Consider the following 21,922-nt stretch of genomic DNA (forward strand, 5'->3'; position numbering starts at 1 on the left):
TTTAGCTTGCTTCAATGACAAAACGGGCTTCAGACACATCAGATTGTGTCGGGCTCTCCGGGAGAGAGGGAGACTGTTTTCAGATCAAAAGTCAAGCTTTCGGAGCCTGGGCCCCAGGGCACAAGGTTCCCCCCCCCCCCCCAGCTCCAACCCAAGGCAACATGAAACAATTTCTGCTTTCTTTTCCCGGCCCCGGCTGGCTCGGCGGGATTTCAGCACAACAGCGGCGGGAGCGGCAAAGGATCTTAGAGCGGCCAGACCGCTGGGCTTTACCGAGCTCAATGACAAAGCCTTTGACGAAGCACAGGAGTGACCTAGAAATCGGCAGAAGCAATGAGATGTCTCTGGCCCAGAGGGGCCGGGAGAGCCCCCTGCAGTTTTCAGTTGCCAGCACTGGGACCTTAAAAAGAAAAAGGGAAGGTGGCTGATTCCTTCTCAGCCCCAAGAATTCCCCCACTGTATGAAAAACCGCAGGCCTGGGGTCTCTCTGACTATGCCCGAGGAGAAGGGAGAAGGGAAGATGCTCCCTCTCAGAGATGCTGGTAGGAGGATCCCCCCTCCCTTCCCTGTCTCCTCAGGACTTCCCAGAATCCTCTGCCCCAGGTGAGGCAGACGGGCACGCCAGCCCCTGATCTCCTTCCACAGAGAAGCCAACGGAACCCAAGTGAGCTGGAGAAGGCAGGAGGCGGGGTCACCCAAGGAGGGTTGGCTGAGCTTGGGCTTGGGCTCCTGCAGCTCCCTTGGGGTCTCTGATCCTCCTGGGGAAGGTTCCCAATCAGGTCAGGTTAAGTAAGCCAATTAGGCATCAGTCCCCACACATCTCAAGCCCAATACAGAATGGTATTCTACCAAAGACATTGCCCACCAGGGGGTGAATGGTCTTGTGACCTCATTGCCATCTGGGAGGAAGAAAGGCTGAGTGGCTTGGGAGCAACCTAGCACAGGGAGGGGGTCACAAGGGGTAGTGATGGACCCGAGTTCAAATACAGCCTTAGGCACTTCCTAGTTGGGTGTCCTCTGCTTGCCTCAGTTTCCTCATCTATGAAATGGGGATAAGAACAGTACCCAACTCCCAGGCTCAATGGGAGACCAAATGAGATAATAATCATAAGGTGCTTAGCAGTGCCCACAGAAATGCCAACTATTGTTCCTCCCTGGTTCCCTGCACATGGAGCATCCTTCTGCTTGGCAGCAACTCTGGGACTTCTTGCCAGCACCCAGCCTTCTCTGGGTGTCTGCAGCCTGAGGTTATTCAGGGACAGGCTCTCCTGGGGTCTCAGGGAGGGCAGGAGAGAGGAGAGAGAAGACAGCAGGCAGAGCTCGGAGGCACCTATCAGCGGGTGAGGAGATCCTGAAAGCCTGCAGTCTGCTGATCCCTTAGAGGCGATGTGTGGCAGATGGCTGTCTGGTGCCCAAACCTGGTTGGGCCTCACTCACTCCAAGGACCAGGGTTCCTGGAGTGCTATTCCAGACAAATCCATGGCTCATTCTCCCCACAACCCTGGCAGTGAAACCACAGAAATTGTCAGGACATAAATGCCCCTGGTACTCTAATGAGAAGGACAGCCAACTTCTGTAGAAGCCCAGACTGTGGCATCTTCTGGGATGGCAGGACCAGGGAGGAAGACTTCAAGACTGTGCAGCGATGAGCATCATACTAAGAAGGGGTAAGAAGGTGTGTGGACTGGAGGAGTGGTTAGGCCAGGGAGAGGACCACAGCGCATGGAGAATCTGGAAAGAACTGGGGCTGTAGGGGTGGCTAGATGGCGCAGTGGATAAAGCACCGGCCCCAGAGTCAGGAGTACCTGGGTTCAAATCCAGTCTCAGACAATAATTACCTAGCTGTGTGGCCTTGGGCAAGCCACTTAACCCCATTGCCTTGCCAAAAAAAACCTTAAAAAAAAAAAAGAACTGGGGCTGTTCAGTGGGGAGAAGAGAAGCCCAGGGCTATGACACTGTTCACTATCTACATCTCAGGGGATTTGATCAGCTTCACTTGGTCCTATAGGGCAGGAGCAAAAAAGAGGTGGATTTTGGTCAGATGGGTGGGAAAGCCGCCTCCTCTCTAATGTGCAAACCCTCCAAAGGAGTGGTGGCCTCCCTGAGGTAGCTGTTCCTCCCAGTGGTATCAGTTTCAGGGAGCCAGTCTGGGTACCCCATGACCATATCTGATGGTTGGTCACCCCAGGGTGAGATTAATGGTGGGGTATGATGGTTATCTCTCCCATCCCATCCTCTCCTGATTGCAGTCTTCTCCCAGTGACAACCCTTGTCACTGGATCTGATTCACAGACCCTTCTGGGGCTGTGCCACATACTGAAGAACCTTCACTATGAGCCTGGCCTGCTACAATCTATGCCTCTGGGTGATGTTAATGGCTAATCCTCAGACACTTGTAGACTACTGGGGGGAAGTGATGCACCTCTGTTTCTAGGAAAAGCTCAAGGTCATTAAGGGAGGTCTGTAAATGACTGGAGGCAGTCCAGCCTTCTCTTCGTGGGCTCAGCTCACTTCTGTTTGTTCCATCCACCAAAGCAGGGCAGCGTGATAAGAAGACCCCAGTGGCCAACCACACAACTGCGTGGTATGTGGACCACAGGCATCTTCCTCCATCATGTTTCTCCTGTATGGATAATGAGGTTAAATTTCTTTACATATCTTCTTCAGGATGCTCTGAATGAACTCCAATGTATCATGCAGAGGCTAAAGCATCTAAATGTAGGCATTCTCTCTTAAATTTGAACTTGTTAGATTCTTCTCCATCTTAGTGGCCAACACCTTTTTGAGAGCAGGTCTCCTTAATTCATAGGGCAGCCAGGTAATGCAGTGGATACTGAAGTCAGGAAGACTAGAGTTCAAATCCAACCTCAGACCCTGACTAGCCGTGTGACCCTGGATGAGTCACTTAACCTTGTCTGCCTGGGTTTCCTCAGACACTTACTAGCTGTGTGATCCTGGATGAGTCACTTCATCTTTTTTGTCTGTTTCCACAGACCCTGACTAGTTGTGTGACCCTGGACAAGTCACTTAATCTCATCTGCCTCAGTTTCCTCATCTATCCAATGATCTGGGAAAGGAAATGGCAAACCACTCCAGGACTCTAAACAGGGTCATGAAGATTAAAAAAATGGCTGAACAATAACAAAAACTCCTTGCCTTTATGCCTTCCCTAACATTTGTGAAAAAGGTTATTTCTATTCCTACAGCTCTTTCGAGACAACTCGAATCATTGTGACGACTGAATGGGAGACACCTCGATGGAAGAGACTTTGAGGAGGCATTATGCTTGAACAAATGACTCTTTTCTTTATGATCAGCATCTCAGAGGCAGAAGAATGTGAGGATTCTGTACATCTTTCAGTCACTCAGGTGATGGCAAAGGTGTGGCGCACTCTAGACTATACCCAGCAAAGTCTCCCTGCTTCCCACTATTAACTTCCTACCTGTGATGCACACGTGGACAACACACAAACATTTTACGAAGGTGGGAAGGCAGACATAGGTAGATATGCTGTCTAGTGGTTGTGGATGTTCTCCTGATGGGAGTCACAAGGCTGAATGGTTTTTCTATGATGCTGGCATTTTGCCACCCTTTGGATAGCTTGGGAATCGGTTCCCCCAATGTCCCCACAATTGTGTCCCCTAGATCATGGATCTCTTCTATGTACCCTCAGACTAATCTAGTTGTTTTCTCTAGTTTGTCCTCTTTAGCCCCATTTCTACTCATTTCTGTACCAATCTCAAAAAAAAATCACACTGTAGACTTGGTGGTGATTCAAGTATGGTGGCTCTAATGCCCTTGGATGGTAGTAAACAAAGTTTGTTATGAAACCTGCAGATCTTTTTCATTTTTCTTCATTTTATTGTCTTTGTTCCATTTTCAGCTTTACACACTTTCAGCATGACTGTCGAGGCCCTTGTCAAGTTTCCTTTAATCGAGCTGTGCCCTCCTACAGCTTCTGTTGAAGAGGTATCATGTTCATAACCTTCCACAGTTGGGCTCTGTGAGATCATATAAGAATTTCTGTTTTAAACTGGGGTTGTCAATGGATGACAATAGTGTCCTGGTGGTCCTTAGGTGAAATGTTGGCCACCATCACCTGGGGCTGCTGTGCCTTGACTGCTGAATACCACTCATGGTCCACTGATGTGGCCTCCCCCAAAGCCAAGATTCTCTCAGCAAATTAGTTGCTGTCCACTTGATCATGCCACCATATCCTTGCAGTGGCTGATGTCCAGGTCTCCTTTCCTCTGCCATCCCCCAAGGGCTTTCCTACCCCACCACCCTGCCACCAATCAGACACTGTGTTCACAGTCTGGGTGCACTCAGATATGTCCTTCCTGTTTCCCTGTAAGATGATAAGCCCCTCATGAGCAGGGATTGGGTATCCTTAGGACTTGAAATACAGTTGGAGCTTACTGAATGCTTGCCTGGCTGATTGTCCTGCTGCCACATGGGCACTCTTGCCTGCCTCCCTCTGAGATCTCTTCTTGCTCTGAGATTCCGTGAAAGGAAGGGTGGGGCTCCCCTGAAAGTCTCTTCTCCCCACTCTGACTCAGATTCTAGAACAATCCCTTGCCCTTTCCAAGATGCTCACAAAGGGGCTCAGGGCCCTCATTTTCCAGCCTGATTCCTGGTGGGTCCCAGGGCCCTGGGTCTGTGCCATTCCACATGAAGGGGGACACTCGAGGTGAGTGGGTAGCCATGGAGGGATGCGGCAAGGCCATGGAATTGTGCTCTGCCTCTCTCTGGCTGTGCAGCCCCAGGAGAAGCAGCTTCTTTCACTGGGTTTGAGTTCTGCTATCTGCAGATTGAAGACAGGGACCCCTGCCCTGCCCCACTTTGCCCCACTCAGCCCGCTGAGGGAACTCTGAGAGCATAGGTGAAAGGGCTTTGGGACACCATAAACCAATGCCAGGACAATATTTTCACTGGGTCAATTCTAGCAAAAATGTCACTCACCCTTCCCTCATCCCCCACCTGCTGCCTATCTGTCTTCCCTCATCTGCCCCTGGTGTGCCAACTTCCCAGTGCCCAACAAAAACAGGTCTGATCATGATATTATCCACCAATCAGGGAAATAGGAAAGAGTTAGAGGTGGTTCAAGAAAACCAAAGGTCAGAGGCTTACTTTTTGGGATCAGCAAAGGCCAGAGGCCGCGGGGCTGGCTCCTCCGGTCTCTTCCACCCTGTGGGGTACTTGTTTCGTACAGGCTGCTTGGAGAAGAAGGACTTGGGGACTGAGGCAGACAGCTGGAAGGGGCTGGGTTGAGCCATCGGAGGGGCCCTGGAGTGTTCCGTGGCTGGCGTTTTGTAAACCTGAGCAGGGTAGGTGGCTCTGGAGCTCACGTTACTGAGAACACACAAAGCAAACTTGAAATCAACCTCAGCAAGTGGCATTCCCGGGAAAACCGAGCCCATACCCTCCACCCTCCACTCCACCACTGGGCATCAAAGCTTCTTTTAGATCCAAGCTGTGGGGAGCAGAGAACCCAGAAGATGGCAGTGGTATCCTCACTCTGAGCCAAGGGGCTCCAATCAAGCCTGAGTCCTCTGGGGGTCCACAGGGCCCAGCCCCTCTGCCTTCGTACTCATAGGAGGCTCAGCATTCATGAAATCCCCAGCAGAGCCAACTGACCCAAGTGAAATGAATACATGGTTCCATTTTCAAATCAAAACTAAAAAGTGTTCCTGCCACTGTTTAGTTCCTTGGCCCCACAGACAGTTGAGGACACCTTCCCACATGAGGAGCCCATGTCAGTACCCAAAAGGACCCTACACCCGGAGCTGGAGGCTCAGATGACCCTGAGTGGAAGTTCACTGGGGCCAGGAGGTCACCAATGGGCCCAGTCAAGAGCAAAGGTTGCTGTCTGAGAGAGGCCCACAGGTATTGCTCTATCCTGGATGGTGTGTATCACTATGCCCACCATGATGGGTGCCTGTCTCAGGGGTCCTTGCCAGCTGCCAGGCTCCTCTCTGTCCCTCCCTCTTGCAACTTCATCTTCTACTCTTATGTGTACTGGGAGATGCCACTCGTGCTTCTCCACAATGCAAGTCTTCCTGGCTAAGAGGCAACACCAGCCCCCTTCTAGAGCCTTCCTACTGACATCGGTACAGGGGGGACACTTGGAACACTTTTTTCTTCTGAAAATGAATAGGTCCATGATTTGTAGCTACATGGCTTCACCAGAAGGGCTGGCAGGAGAGAAACCCAACAGCTATGCTGTCTGGATTACATGGACACAGCTGGGCCTTACTGAGAGCTGAGATGAGCCAGCAAGGGTCCCTCAGTCTGCTGTGGCAAGTGCTGATTCAGATTGATAAGCTAACTCACAGTGAGAGGTTCCCAAGCCTCTGCCCCTTAAAAATCACTTTGTTTTTCAGATGGCTTCCCTAGCTTGGTCCCTGACCCCATGAAGCCTACTCAAGACCTCTGTATGGGTGGGGTAGATATGGGTCTGTTCTGTGGATGGGGGAGCCCCTGGGACCTTGGTAACCTGGGCAGCTGTGTCAGGGCTCATCCTCTGCCCCCCAGCTTTTTTCCTAGCTAGGAAGAAGTAGCATACTTTAATCGAGAAGGTGTCCCAGGTGTTGGGACTCTGCTGCTGAGATGGGGAACTTCTGTCTCTATGGAGTAGGAGGGTGTCTTAGGGAGGAGACAAAACTTGGACCCTTGAAAAGAGGCATTGATTTCCCCCGACCTGGGAGGTGTCTGTTCTACTGTTGGTCTGGGAGCAGGCCAATTCTTCTGCCCACTCAGGTGCCTCCAGCAGGCTGAGGCCTCTTTTCTGCCACAGGAACCCTGGTTGGTCCCACCACTCATCTCCCAGGCCCCACTGGCCCTTAGCTTCACTGGCAGCCACAGGCAATCCTTGTCACAGCTCACAGCCTGACCCCGCACCAAGACCTTTTCATGTTGAGGGGTGACTGTGGACACTGAAGCCAGACCAGCAGGATGGGAAGCCTAGCAGGGACAGGTGAGGGTGGGAGACAGTCTGGGGAGAGCCTGTCACCAGAGCCTTTGCAGCCTGGCAAGGGGAGACCACAGCCTTTGGAAGCACTAGGGCAATCTCAGGAGCACTGGACTTAAAAATGGACACAGGCTTTTGAGAGAGATGGGAGAGAAGGCTGGCTCATGAGTTTGCGGCAGACCCGGTGGCCTTGAGCTGAACACCAGCATGTCTTGTGGGGTCAACGTGTAGCCTCAGGTCTAAGATGCTGGGAGGGAGGTGACGGGGCAAGTGTGCCAGGAAAGCCGTGGCAGGGCAGAGGCCTTCAGCTGGGGAGGAAGAAAGGGAGGGAGGGGTGCCAACTGTGGGGCTGAAGTGGAGTGGGAGCAGGATCTAGGAGGATGTGCAGTTATGGCAGAGAGAGATGAAGAGAGAAGGCAGGAAAGGATGGCCTGAGTCAGCACGTGCAGGGTGTGAGGGGAGCTGTGTGAAATAAAGCTGAGAAAGTAGGAGGCCAACAGACTGTGGCCCAGAGGTGAGGGGAGCCCCAGGGGTGTGGGGCAGACCCCATAGAACACTATGGCAGCTGTGGGAGGGGGAGCCTGGAGGCAGGGTCAGTAGACTGGGGGCTTCTGCACGAGACCATCTATCTCCTGGCACCACAGGATGCTAGCTAGAGCTTGTAGGTGGCACACTGGAGAGGGGGCTGGCTTGGAGCCAGAAAGATCCAAGCTCCAGTCCAGCCTCAGACAGCAGCAGTGTGGCCCCAGGAAAGTTGCTTAAGTGCTGTCTGCCTCAGTTTCCTCATCAGTAAAATGGGGATAACAACAGCAAGGCCCAGTTGAGTTGATATTGGTAAAGCATTCGCAAACAACCAGGGAGATCTGAGCATGCTATGTAAAAGACGGCTCCTGGCCTGGCCCAGCTCCTTTTCCTCCTTTGCCTAGGGTCGCACAGCAAGTACCCCAGAAAGCCTGGTCCAAGGGCAGATCTGGCTGGGCCAAGGGGCTCCTGGTCGGGCTCTGAGGCTACAGCAGCCTGGACCAACCACTGCCCAGCTGGCCCCGGCTCAGCTGGCACTGGAAAGCTCCCACCACTAGGTGGCGCAGATGCCACGTCTATGGATCAGTGACCCAGCCTCCAGAACCTGCCTGCAGCAGCCTGGGCACACCTCAGGGCCTGGCGCGGCAGGCTGGGGGCTATCCCTCCTACCTTGCCATGTGAAGCACAGGGAGAAATCCAGGAGAGGGGTCCTAGGATGCCCAGAGAGAGGGTCACTCTTGTCTGGAGCAGGGCTGGGGGTCTCGGACCCTCCCCAAACCTCTCCTCTCTCCCTTGGGGAGGGATGAGGGCAGGGCCACTTTCCTGGGTGGGAGGTGCTGAGGTAAAGGGACACTGCCTGGCCAGACCAGAGGGTCCCACAAGACCTCAACCAGAGTAAGAGAACAGCCTCATGATGCACAAGACCCGCCTCAAACTCAAGTGCAACCACTCGACCCCACCAGGGCCCTGCTGGGAAGTACCTGGGCTGCTTCAGCAGGTCATGGCCATTCCCGGCGCCAGAGGGTGTGCTAGCGCTGGCTGAGTACAGTTTGGGCCGGTAGCCTTTGCCCTGACTGCTGCTGGGCAGTGACTCTCGACGCTTGTCCCCGTGGCCCCCGTAAGTGGGTTTCTGCAGTTTGGGGGGCCGCGCCGTCTTGGCTGGGGGCAGGCCACCAGGGCTGGCAGTGCAGATGGTGGTCTCAATGCCGCTGTCACTGGAGCCGCCCTTGGAGAGGGGGTCCTGTTCGGCCTCCAGGGCATCCAGGCTGTCGAACCAGCGCTCATCGCTGTGGCTGCTGGACGCATTGCTGGACAGTGTGTTGCTGCTGGAATGGCTTGAATACTGAGGCTCACCCTGGAAATGTGACAAGAGGCTGGGTCAGGACGGTCAAGGCCCCGGCTTGACCCCCAGGACTGGGTAGCGGGGCGGAGGGCAGAGACGACACAGATGTCGGGTGGAAGGGAAGGTGGGGTCCGTGCAGTGGAGAGGGGTGGAGGCACCTGGGTGGGGGGCACTGCCAGGGCAAAGGTCGGAGATGGGAAGAGGAGAGCCCAGTTTGGCTGGGCCACTGAATCTGGGATGGGGAGTCAGGAATAATGAAGTAGGAACGGTGCCAGTTCGTATTTTAACACACAAGTAACCAGTGCTGTTGTTCAACGAGGGAGAATCTGGGGGGCATGACCTTTCCCCATCAGTCTCTCCTTTGCTCTTCTGCTGGACCCTCTTCCAGATCACTTTGCTGGCTGATCTCATGGGCACCCAGGAATTTAATCATCATTTCTACACTGATGATTCTCAAATCTAATGATCTGACAATGGGGCAGCTAGGCGTGCCAGGGAGCACCGGGCCTCAAGTCAGGAAGAGTCTTCCTTCTGGGTTCACATCAGACCCTAGACCCTCACTAGCTGTGGGATCCTGGACAATTTACTTAGCCCTGTTTGCCTCAGTTTCCTCATCTGTAAAAGAGGTAGAAAAGGAAGTGGCACATCACTTCTAGTCCTCTGCCAAGAAAACCCCAAATGGGAGAGCTGGGCATGACTCAACAAGTCTTGCTGGCTCACAGAGAAGACCCCTTCCTTGCCCAGCCACCCCCACATCCCTTGGGCTGGAATCCCACCTGCTACAGGAAGCCTTGGGCAAGCCCCAGGAGCCCTGAGGGCAGGGTGTGGCTTCGGCCTTTCTTGGCTTTCCCAGTGTTTAGCATTCAGTGGGAGCTTAATAAGTGCTTGCTGACTATCTTACTGACTATCTCACAAGGTTAGGGTGAGAACAAAAAGGCAAACTGGAAGAAGCTCCACCAGCCTTCAAGGGCTACAGAAATGCTCCCCTTTATTCCAACAGAGCCCCAAAGAGGCATCCTGGGAAAGGCCAGCCGAGCTCACTTTTCTCTATAACTCCATGGGCAAGTGGGTGACCAGGCCACAGAGAGCCCTATGGCCCTGGCCCTCACTGTGGGAGCTAACTTTGGGCAAATTGAGAAACCTCCCCCACCCCACTCTCAGAGACCCCAAGTCTAGGATGAAGGCTCCCTTGTACCTGTCCCGGGACTACAGAAAAGAAGAGAGACTCTCCAATGCATATCAGGGACCCAAAGGGAATGTGAGGAAGCTCCATCTTGAGTGGAGGCTGGGCACCCACCGCCCCAACTGGGCAAGGTCCATGGTTGCCTGGTTTAACCTTTGCCTCTCTTCATATACAAAATGAGGAAAATGAACCTGGTACCGCCTGTCTCCCAGGATGAAGTCCAAATGGGACAGCACCTACGATGCACCTACCTCTTACAGGGTGGGAAGGGAATCCCAACATAAGACTGTAGAATCCTAAGGACTCCTTGGTGTTTCTGGTTGAGCAATGGGCTCTTGATTGTCAGACAGCCAGTGCCTCCCAATAGCCCTGACAAAGGGGCAGGACCAGAAACATCAATCCCCACTTTATTTTTTTTTGGTGGGGCAATGGGGTTAAGTGACTTGCCCAGGGTCAGACAGTTATTTAGTAGACACCTGGTCTGAGGCTGGATTTGAATTCAGGTCCTCCTGATTCCAGGGCCAGTGCTCTATCTACTGTGTCACCCTAGCTGTCCCACAACAGTGCCTTATAATAGAGGATAGAGATTTGTCCAAGGTCATGATGAGAGTTGGGTCTAGAAACCAGTTCTCTTAAATTAATGCTCCTTATTCAAAAAATTGGTTGTTTTATTTTAAATTTTAACTTAATTTTCTCCCTGTGAGGTTCCCCCCATCTCTGTATGTCTCCGTATGAACCCCAAGGAGATTTGTTTCTAAAATTTGGACCATGTGGACATTGTAATTAAACACCATTTCCAAGGCCTTGTTTCTATTTGGACTAGACTTTTTTTTTAGGTTTTTTACAAGGCAGTGTGGTTAAGTGACTTGCCCAAGGTCACACAGCTAGGTAATTATTAAGTGTCTGAGGTCACATTTGAACTCAGGTCCTCCTGACTTCAGGGCCGGTGCTCTATCCACTGCGCCACCTAGCTGCCTGCCTTGTTCCTATCTTAATCAATAACACCCTTGGATCCTGAGAGTAGCACAAGGGATGCTCCAGCCTCTTCAGAGGTAGGTGGCTCTTCCTTGAAGCCTGTCCTGGCTACATGGCTGGACATGTCCATCTCTGGACATGATAGCCCACCACAGTCACTTGGCCTCTCCTCCTGTGACCCCCCCCCCCTTGCTAATGATCAAACCATTGAGAAGTCTAGGGAACAGATTGATGAGGAGTCTTTGTGCAGCTGCAGAAGGTGCTCCCTGGCCCTGGGGGAGCTAGGACTCCCTGACTACTGACCTGAGTGTTCCTGGATGAGCAAAAGGCTCTTAACTACCAGGTCCCTGTCAGCTCAGGGACCCCCCCCCCCCAGGTACAACTTCCTAGTCCACCTCCTAGGGTGCTATGGGCTCTTGGATATGGGTCTGGACACTTTGGTGGACCAGAGGACCACTGTAAAGACATCCAAAGTCTACTAGGGCATCTTGCTCCCCTGCCCAAGCAAAGAATAGCCCTTGGACACCTGGAAGAATCTTAGATCTGGGGCTAAAGGGAAACCCTAAGGCTATTGTACAGATGAGGAAACTGAGGCCAAGGGAGGAGAAGAGACTTGTACCAAAAGTCACCCAGCAGAGGTAAAATCGGAGCTCAGATCTCAGGGCTGAGACTCTTCCTACCTCCCAAAACAGGACGGAGGGTGGGTGTGTACACTTAGACACACAAACAACAGCTATCACTGGGAGATTGGACCACATCCAGGAGTGTGGCCACCCCTATGGGTGTGCTGGTGACCCCAGCCATCAACAGTAAGAGGGGAGGGAGGGAGGGGCCACGCCATGCCGACTCACTCTGGAATGCCTGTTGGGGGAGTCTTTGCCTGCCGCGTCCTGTCTGACGTGTCTGCTCCCGCTGTTTGCACCCATGGCTGAGAGGCGAGACTGTGATGGAACGTACCACAAGGGCTCTGAAACGAAGAGGAGCCTGGGGTTACAAGGGGACGGTACCCGTCATCCATTCCAGTGACTGCAGACCCCCTCCCACTGTCCTCAGGGCCCCTCCTCATCTCAGCCGCTCCTCTCTGGGTCCTTCCACATGTCTATTGGGGTTTTTCCAGTTCAGAGGGGAAAAAAACTGATAGGGCTTCTCCCCTGCCTTGGGGAAGCCCCACACTCATTTGTCTGAATGTCCCCCCAGGAAGGATAGGAACACAGGACAGGATGTCGGCGTTCCAAGGGGACATGGGGTTCATGTGGTGAATAACTACCCTCCTCCTGAATCAGTCTGATCTTACTTGACACATACTTGGTAAACTAAAATTTACTTCCTTTTAGATTTAAATTCCTATTTTTCAATTACTCGTAAAAACAGTTTTTAACATTGATTTTTTTTTTAAATTTTGAGTTCCACATTCTCTCCCTCCCTTCCTCCATTGAGGAGGGTAGGTTATACATATTCAGTCATACAAAACATTTCCACGTTAGTCATCTTGTAAAAGAAAACACTGACAAAAACTCCAAGAAAAATAAAGAACATGGGCAGCCTTTTAAAACCACATTTTTTCCTGCTATCTTTTATCCCTCCATCATCTACATTTTCCAGGCCATCCGTCCCTCTGTGGGCGGCCCCCAGAGCAGTCCCTAGGAAGCAGGAGAGGAAAGGGAAAAACAAAGTTCTATAAAACGAAAACATAAAACCCTTTCATGTTGATTTATGTCCTTTCCTATTGAATAGGGAGTGCAAGAAGGAGGGTGGAAAGGCAAGGGTGTGGGGACTCAAGGGTGGGGGAGCCTTGATCTAGTCCAACCATCTCATTTTTACAGCAGAGGAAACAGAGACCGAAACAAGGTAATATAAAGGAAATACAAAGGAATTATAGGTAATATAAAGGTAATATAAAGGAATTATAAAGGAATCCTCTTTTTTTTTTTAAACCAGACCTATGATTTTATCAGTTGTAGGAAATGAGCTCAGTTCTAAACCTTCAAGGCTACTCAGAATCTGAAGAGTTGCCTGGGGCGCTGGGAGAGCAAATGACTTGTCTGGGCTGACACAATGCCTCTGTTTGTTTGGAGAGAGGGAAGAAGGGGGGAAGAGGAGGGAGAGAGAAGGAGGAGGGTGAAAGCCATGGGGAAGGGGAGGGAGACAGAGAGGAGGAGGATGAAGGAAAGGGTGGGAGCAGAGTCAGGTTCCTGAATCCAAACCCAGTGTTCTTTTTCATTGCCATGGTGCTTAGGGACCCTTCTAGCTCTAATGACACCTAGGCTTTAATTTGTCACCACCTATCCATAGGAGAGAGGCAGCTCTAGGGGGTGAAGTAGACAGGGTACCTACCCTGGAGTCAAATCTGACCTCAGACAATTCCTGGCTATGTGATACTGGATAAGTCACTTCACCCTGCCTGCCTTAGTTTCCTCATCTGTAAAATAAGCTGAAGAAGGAAACGGCACGTGTCTCTGCCAAGGAAAACCTCAGATGGGGTCATGAAAAGTCAAACATGGCTGAAAACAATTCAACAACAACAACAAATCCCTAAGAGAGAATAGCCTGAATTTCACAAGCAGCAGACCACACACTAAGCCTCAGAGGCTCTTCTGTCCTTGGCCCCTGCCTAGCTCCCCTTGGTAGTCCCCTTAGACTCCATGCTGGCTTTGGAATGGTTAGATCCTTGGTCAGTTTTGTGGTTTGTGCCCCAGATTGGTTTGGTGCAGTCATACACAACTCTATTTATCTAGAACATGAAAGCTTCAATTGCTTTAAGGAGATTATCTCATAAGAGTCACACAATCCTGTGGAAAAAGTGCTCATTATTCCAATTTTACAGGTGAAGAAACTCAGGCTCAGATGGGGTCAGGGACTTTTGCTCAGGGATTTGAACCCAGGTCTTCTGTACTTCAAATCTTGCCCTATTTCAAGACTGTGATGCCATCAAAGAGAGAAGGGCTTAAAGGCAAGCAGATGGGTGCCCTCTCCCTTTCCTTCCTGCCTTTAGGGGCTACTCTTGACACCTGATACAACAACTCTGTGAAGCAAAAAGCGTGAGTGTTATCATTCCGATTTTGTCAATGAAAATGCAGACGTTCAGATAACTTTTTTTTTTTTTAGGTTTTTGCAAGGCAAATGGGGTTAAGTGGCTTGCCCAAGACCACACAGCCAGGTAATTATTAAGTGTCTGACACCGGATTTGAACCCAGGTACTCCTGACTCCAGGGCCGGTGCTTTATCCACTACGCCTCCTAGCCACCCCCAGAGAACTTTTAGTGATTGACACTCAAGTCTCAGTGGCAACATTCGAACCCAGGATTTGGTACTCTGGGCCTAGTACTTTTTGCTTTCTTCCATCTTGGGGAGGTATCCAAGTAGGTGGCATGCTGAGAATTCTAGAAATATAGGAGGCAAATTCCCTTGTCATCCTGGGAATATCATGAAGTCCATGATGCAGATATGTCCTTGGTCTCACACAGTAGAGGCCCAACAACAGTGACCAAATGCTCAGTTGAAACAGTTGGAAGTTGGGGAAGTTCTGCACCAGGGATACTTGCTTCCTTGGCTCTCAGGAAAAGGAAGGGCAGGAGTACAGCTCCATGGGCCCAGAGACACTCTGATGAGATGGCTTGGCAAGACAGCAGATTGTAGGGGAATTTAGAACTGGAGGGTTTCAAATGCTACTTCTGATATTAACTGTTTGATCTGATAATAAAGTTAGTTAATCTTTGGGTCAGGGTCTCAGTTTACTCTTTGTAAAACAAAGGGTTGCATGACCTCCAAGGTCCCTTCCTGTTCAGGATCCTTGCTGATACCAGAGGCTAGCAGATCTCAAGGGCACAGATAGACCAGAGAGGCTGCTGAGTTCTCTTCTTTGGAAATGGTCCCTATAGGCCTTGGCAAGATGATGGAGGCTCTATATTTCTCTTCTGCTGCCTTGTACCAATGAGATACAACAGGAGAGAAGTTAGGAAGGACAATTGGCCTTCTCTAACAAGCCCATGGGCCCATTTCTAGAAAGAGTGTGAAAGTTGACTAGGGGACCCTCAGAGGCAGGCAGGGTGCAGAGGAATGAACATTAAAAAAAAAGTGAGCCTGCCCCTGGAGCTGGGACCCCTGGGCTTCCCAAAGCCTGTGAGCCCATAGCAGCCACACCCATTGCTGGTTACATGGGGGCCCATCTGGTCAAGCAAGAAGCATGGAGAGCAGAGTGAAGGTCCATCCCACTGCTGGTTACATGGCAGCTTTTCTGGTCAAAGGAGAAGCATGGAGGATGGAATGAAGGTCCAGCCTACTGCTGGCTACATATAGTTTGTTTAGTCAAGAGAATAGCATGGAGGATGGAATGAAGGGCCATCATGGTGGCTCATCTGGTAGAGAGAACAGCACGGAGAACAGAGCAAAGGTCCAGCCCACTGCTGGTTACATGGCGGCCTGTCTGGTCAAGGGAATAGTATGGAAGACAGAGCAATGGCCATCCCACTGCTGGTTACATGTGGCCTGTCTAGTCAAGAGAACAGTATGGAGGACAGAATGAAGGACCATCATGGCAGCCCATCTGGTCAAGAGTGTCTGCTCGAGGGAAAGGCATGGAGGATAGAGTGAAGGGCCATCATGGTGGCTGTCTGGTTGAAGGAACAGCCAAGAGGACAGAGCAAAGGTGCCCACTGCTGCTTACATGGCTGCCAGTTTGGTCAAGGGAGTAGCATGGAGGACCAAGCCAAGGCCCATCCCACTGCTGCTTACATGGTGGCCTGTCTGAGAGGTGTGACTAAATAGAAAGCCAAGTCCAAGTGAATGGAACAGGGCCACTCTGGCTTGCTGTTCAGAACTGAATGAAATCTTTGTGAGCAGCAGGTGCATAGATAAGAAATTGAGTCTAGGGTAAGTATAGGTGGGGTAGGGGTGGGAAGGGCAGGGGACCTAATCAGTGAGTTCCAAAGACTTAAGGCATGTCTGCATCCAATGAATTACTCTTTTCTTGGAAGCAAGACCCTCATCAAGGAACAGGGAAGAAGAAAGTCTAAGTGTTACTGTTGGTCAGAAGATGACCACGGCCTCTCATCAGGATCAATGGCCTAAGTGGGAGAAAACTTGACCCTCAGGTGATGGGAAATGAGATCAAAGGAAGTATGGAGGAGAAAGGGGGGGGTGTTGGCTCTCAATCCCCAACATGTACTTTTTAAAAAAAATTTAAGGCAACGTGGTTAAGTGACTTGCCCAAGGTCACACAGCTAGGTAATTAAGTGTCTGAGGCCTGATTTGAACTCAGGTCTTCCTGACTCCAGGGCCACGCTCTATCCATTGCACCACCTTGCTGCCCTTACCCAACATGTACTTTGAGATACCTGACTCAAGTGGGGGAGCTGCTGGGCTGAATATGGGGGAAGAATATGGGAGGGGCTAACAGTGACTTATGGGTCTATAGTTCTAGATTCTAATTCCTGAGTGATAACTTCAGGTTCCTCATCTGTAAAATGGGAATAATGATAGCACCCACTTCCTAGAGCTGTTGAAAGGATTAAATAAGATCACATTTGCAAACCTGAAGATGCTGGACATATGCCAGTTATGATTATTATTGTTGCTGCAGTTTCTTTGTTATTTAAAAAGGATCAGAGAGAACATGAGGGAAATGGAGAATGGCTTTGTGGGATTAGCCTGTCTTGTTCATGATGAGACCCTCTCCAAGCCAACTCCCCAGGCCCCCAGTCTACCACTCACTAAAAGGACACCTTTTCTACCCATAAGTATTCTAAGGGAATGGATTCTCTGGGGACTCTCCAAAAGTGAGGTGGAACTTCCGTGGAGGGTTTATGAGAGAAGCAGGTGAACAAGAGCAGCCCAGGGTGAGAAAGAGTGGAGGGTACTCTGTACCCTCCTGTACCTGCGTTGGAGCAGGTCAACACATGGTGGGACTGGACAAAGCTTGTCTCCAACTCTATGAGATTGCTTAATGACCTCCCCAGCCTGCCCCCCCCCCCCCCACTGCCTTATTCTATGGACATCATTTTCCCTTCCATTGGGTGATTCACCCAAACTGGCCTTCTTCCTCTGGCTTACCAGTTGATTCTGCAAAGACCTTGAATGCCTCATGGGCTCCTCTAAGATGGCTGAGGTTCATTGGGTGTCCCTCTTTGTGTATGTGTCTCCACTGAGTGCCTGCTTTATCTCTGTACCCTCATCACCTAGTACAGTTAGAACCTAATAAAAGCTTATGGATTTTTCATAATGTCTCACCCTGTCCAGAAACTGTCCCTTCTCCCAGCAAAGGCCCACAGCCCCCTGCTGGTGGCTGCAGCTCCTTCTGGGGAATGACCATCATAGGCTGCCCCACTCTCATGCTGAGAAAAGAGTGCTAAAAGGCCTAGCTTGGGGGATGTGGGCTGTGAGAAATAGATGGAGTGTCTACTCCAGGAGGGCCACCTGCTGATACTCAGATTGGTCAAGACACAGCTAAACATTGTGGCATAAGGATTTAAGTCCAGGTCTTCTGACTTCTGAGGGCTGGCATCTCCACCATGGTGCCACCCTCCATCTTAAGGATTTAGGCAAGACAGCAGGTCCTGTTCTGGGAGATGGTGATAAAGACCTACATGGAGATCCGGGGCTTCTCAAGCCCCCTCCCAAACTCTTGAGTAGGAGAGGTGAAGGGCTTAGTTCAACAGGGCCTGGCTGTAAAAAACAACCAGAAGTGGGCTTGTCTAGGGATGAGGCACCCTCTGCTGCAGGATCCCTGCCTGACGTGATGGGCAGATGAGAGGCAAAAACTATATCAGAGATTTCAGTGCAACAATCTTGTGCTAAGTCAGGGCAGACATCAGATGACAGACCTCAGCCACATTGGCTAAGTGTGTCTGAAAAAGGAGACAGGTGGGTCTAGGGAATGAGGGAGATCGCTGGCAGACAGGCCAAACGAGAACTGGCCTCATGCCCATGAGATGGAGAATGCCAGAGGAAAGCCCCTGGCACACGGGGAGGGCCTACATGGACATGGGAAGAACCCGGTGCATGAGGGTGGACTCTGCTGGCTCGCTCCTCAACTCTGCAATCACTGGGAAACCACAGAACCTTTCCTGGCTTCACTTCCCTTATCAATGCAGGGGCTGGATTAGACAGACCGCCTGTGCATGTGGGGAAGGGGGTGGGGTCCTGGCCTGGGGTCTGTGAACTTGTGTGAGAAACATTTCCATAACTATCTTTCATTAGACTTGCTTTCCTTTGAAAGCCAGTGAATTTTTTTTTATGCACTTAAAAATAGGATTCTGAGAGGGGTCCCTAGGTCCTGTCCGGCACTTCCAACTTTGTACCCCCCAAACCCAGTTTGGATGAGAATGTCTCTGCAGCTGCCATTTACACTGATGGTGAGTGACTCTACCTGAGATTCAGGTACAGACCTGGGGTCGGAGGAAGGGTGAAGAATGACACAGCATACACTCCAGTGGGTGGGCAAAAGGGAGCCCCCCACTATGTGACCATGAAGGTATATGGCTAGTTCATTCCTTTGGGTTCCTTTCAACCAGTCTAGATTTTTTGTCCTTTTGTTTTTGCAAGGCCAATGGGGTTAAGTGGCTTTCCCAAGGCCACACAGCTAGGTAATTATTAAGTGTCTGAGGTCACATTTGAACTCAGGTCCTCCCGATTCCAGGGCCAGTACCCTGTCCACTGTGCCACCTAGCCACCCCCAGTCTAGATTCTTTAGACAGGCTAGGAGAGGAATGAGGAGTCAAAAAGCTGCTGGGGTTGGGGGGAGAGAAGCAGGATCTGGTTCAACTCTGCTTGTCAGGTCATGGGCAGTAAGGTCACTTACTTCCTTTCCCCTCTGCCTCAGTTTTCTTCATTTGAGGAAGATATAAAGAACCAGATATGAGCAGGGATCCTTGATATGATCAATAGAAGCAATTCAGTCTTGAAGACAGCCCTTGTTAAATACAAATACTCTGGAGAATGGGGTGGGGGCTTCTGGGGGAAGTGAGATTCCCAGACTGAAGAGCAAGTGCCAAATAGGAAGGCGACCCTACTGACCTGCAGTTGGGCCCGTGAACAGTCCATCTCAAAATTTTCACTTAGCAAAAGTTGCATAAAGGGGAGAGGCTGTAGAGAGTCTAAGCAGCACTACCCCCCTTGCAGAGAACCAGATTCAGAACTCTTTGGGCCCCAAATCACAGGGGGGACAAGCACAGGCAGCTCCCAGCAGCCAGAGAGGAGGCAAAGACGTCAGAGCTGGGGCCCTCCCTGTAGGAATCCAACAAGATATAGGGCAGCCTGGAAGAGGCACCAGCCCCCAAGACTCTGCTTGTGGATTCAGCCATTTGTTCTCAACCAAAGGACTGGCCCCTGGGCACCAGAAGGGACCCCTAATCTCACTCACCTGAGCCCCGCCTGCCTCTTCTCTCTCTTTTCCTCCCACCCCCTCCCTTCTGACAGCAGCTCTTAATGAGAGGGCAAACAGTGCCAGCTACAGCATTCTGACCTATGTCAGTCCATGTAGAACATGCAGTGACCTGATGCTGGGGGGAAGAGGAGGAGACAGGGAGCAATGAGAGGAAGAGGGGGGAGGAGGGGACGGGAAGGAGGAAGAAGCAGGGCCTGGAGGTTTCCCACCTGGCTTTTGTCTCTCCATGGTGCTTTCCTGGCTGGTCAGACCACCTGAGGAAGAGTCGCCGCTGGATGGTCCTTCGTGGCCGTAGTGGGGCTCAAGAGGCAACAGAGGATGCTGGGAGGCTGCATATCTGTGGAAGGAATGGAAAACGACTAGCTGCAAGTTGAAGGCATCACTCAGGGAAAAAAAAAAACTCTAACCCGCCCTGAGCACCAGCCCCACTCCATGTTCATTAGCAGGTTTTAAATATACAGGGTTCTGACTTGGGGAGCGGGGGGAGGAAAGCAGCGGCTGGTGAGATCCGATGAGTAAGATGTGAGATGTACAATTAACTCCTTGCCAGAAAGGCGAGGCTGAGCCCCAAAAAGGAGCTGGCGGCAGGATGCTGAAGGTGGCCGACTGGCATGGGCCAGAACGCACCAGGGGGCAGCCTTCTCTACCCCTCTTTACACATACATACACACACACACACACACACACACACACACACACACAGAAAGACACACCACACACAGACACATAGACATACCCTCCCCCAAGAGGATCAGAAACTGTCCCCAATGTGCCTCTGGGCCCCCATCTGGCACTTGCTTAGAGAAGGGGGAGATGTGGAGGGAGGGTTGTGATTCCCATTGTGAATGGATCAGAAACTGCTGATCAGCAGGAATGGAGACTGAGATGCATCCATGCAGATTCCCCTCCTAGACAGAATGTGGGTTCTGGACCTCTCTCATGCCCTACTGTGTCAAAGCCAGTATTAGTACTGCTAGGTTTATGCTTTTCCACACCCCCCTGCCCCCCCCCCCCCAATTGTAAGCTCTCTGAGGACAAGGACCGAGTGTCTTCCTCTCTTTCTAGTGCTTTGGTGGAAGAATGGCTGAACAAAGAATCCGGGCCATCGGCAACAAGCTGCCTGAGAAGGCAGCTGGTGGCTCTGGGTTCAGATCCTGCCACCACCTCTGGTTGCACATTGGCATGTCCCTGGTCTTGGTGAGCCTTGGCATTGTCATTGATGGAATGGTGGGGATTAGATCCCATGAATGTTTGGAGGACAACCTTGAACCCCGGCTCTCCCCAGACTCCTATAGGTCACAGTGCATATCACTCAGTGGAGAAGGTCCGAGGGCTTCTGAGGTCACTGCGGTCATAATACTGCCTACCATGAGACAGACACTGCTAAATGCTATCTAATTGATATCTCATTTGATCCTCTCAACAACCCTGCTAGGTAGATGCTGCTGTGTTATTCATTTTACAGATGAGGAAACTGAGGCAAACGGCAGTGAAGTGACTTGTCCAAGGTCATGTTGCTGATAAGTGTACTTGGTGGATTGGAACTAGGGTCTTCTTTACTACAAGTTTCTATCACCCATACACCATAAAGTTATGGAAAACAAGGTTGGCTAAAAAGAGACATGGGAAGACATATGTTGCTTATACTTTCAGACTTTTTCAACTGATCACTTATGTTAATTTTTCCTGTTTTTTCACTTTTTTTGTATTAAAAAAAATAACTACTTGTTATATGGGATGTTGTTCTGGGAAGGGGAAAGGAAAGGATTCTAGGGGAAACCATGGTGATGCAAAATAAACAGCCCCAATACAAAAGGCGTCACTAAAAACAGAGTTCCAAAAGGGGGTGGGCATCATTTCAGGATATCTTGGCTACTAGGACAGAAGTGAAACTGCCAGATGCAGGGTCTTGTGCCAGTTCTTGCTGGGGGGCGGCTGAATGCCAGCCTGGCTCTGTGACTTTGGGAAGGAGGAGGAAGTAGCCCCATCACTCGAGACGGCCACATTTGGCCTGTACTCGTTTCAGTTGCCAGTGGATAACATCTAACTCATCTCCCACCTCCACACCTTTGCTCAGGCTGTCCCCCATGCCCAGAATGCCTTCTGCCTCCCTTGTCCCTCACAGAACCACTCACTAGCTCTTTCTCTAAGCACAGATCAGCTGTCAACAGTCTCTCCTCCTAGACACTCTCAGGGTCGACTCACAGGTGTGCACAGGTACACTTCCTATAGGAAGCTCCGGGAATTGGAGGGAGTATCCCTTCTCTCCTAGACCAGCCTTGGCTCTGGCAGTTGACTGACACCTCAATGCCCCCACAATGAGACTTGAAGACAGCATGACACGGGCTTGAGACATGAACAGAAGCAAGAGTCTCCAGACGCCTCCTCTTGGCTGCGGCTCTGACCAGGGGGCCCGGGCCCTTGGGACCAAACCTCCAGGCTTCACGTTGCCAGCCTGTCAGCCTGTTCCCCTCTGACGCTCCATCTCCCTCCCCTGCTTAGATCCTGGCTTCCTCTCAGGGCCTCCCCTTGGCTGCCCATTCCCACTC

General features: G+C 51.2%; 1 protein-coding gene across 7 annotated transcripts in view; it reads right to left on the reverse strand.

Moving 5' to 3' along the window:
• SIPA1L3 (signal induced proliferation associated 1 like 3) overlaps positions 1-21,922 on the reverse strand; it is a 160,362-nt gene that overhangs the window by 15,819 nt on the left and 122,621 nt on the right. For all 7 annotated transcript variants that reach the window (XM_074219057.1, XM_074219058.1, XM_074219056.1 and 4 more), the window contains exons 13-16: positions 19,583-19,710; positions 11,845-11,960; positions 8,474-8,847; positions 5,132-5,353 (exon numbers count right to left, since the gene is read on the reverse strand). In XM_074219057.1, the coding sequence (XP_074075158.1) occupies positions 5,132-5,353; positions 8,474-8,847; positions 11,845-11,960; positions 19,583-19,710 (840 nt within the window). The remainder of the gene's footprint in view (positions 1-5,131; positions 5,354-8,473; positions 8,848-11,844; positions 11,961-19,582; positions 19,711-21,922) is intronic.

The sequence above is a fragment of the Macrotis lagotis genome, chromosome 1 (genome assembly GCF_037893015.1).
Source record: "Macrotis lagotis isolate mMagLag1 chromosome 1, bilby.v1.9.chrom.fasta, whole genome shotgun sequence".
Taxonomy (NCBI): Eukaryota; Metazoa; Chordata; class Mammalia; order Peramelemorphia; family Peramelidae; genus Macrotis; species Macrotis lagotis.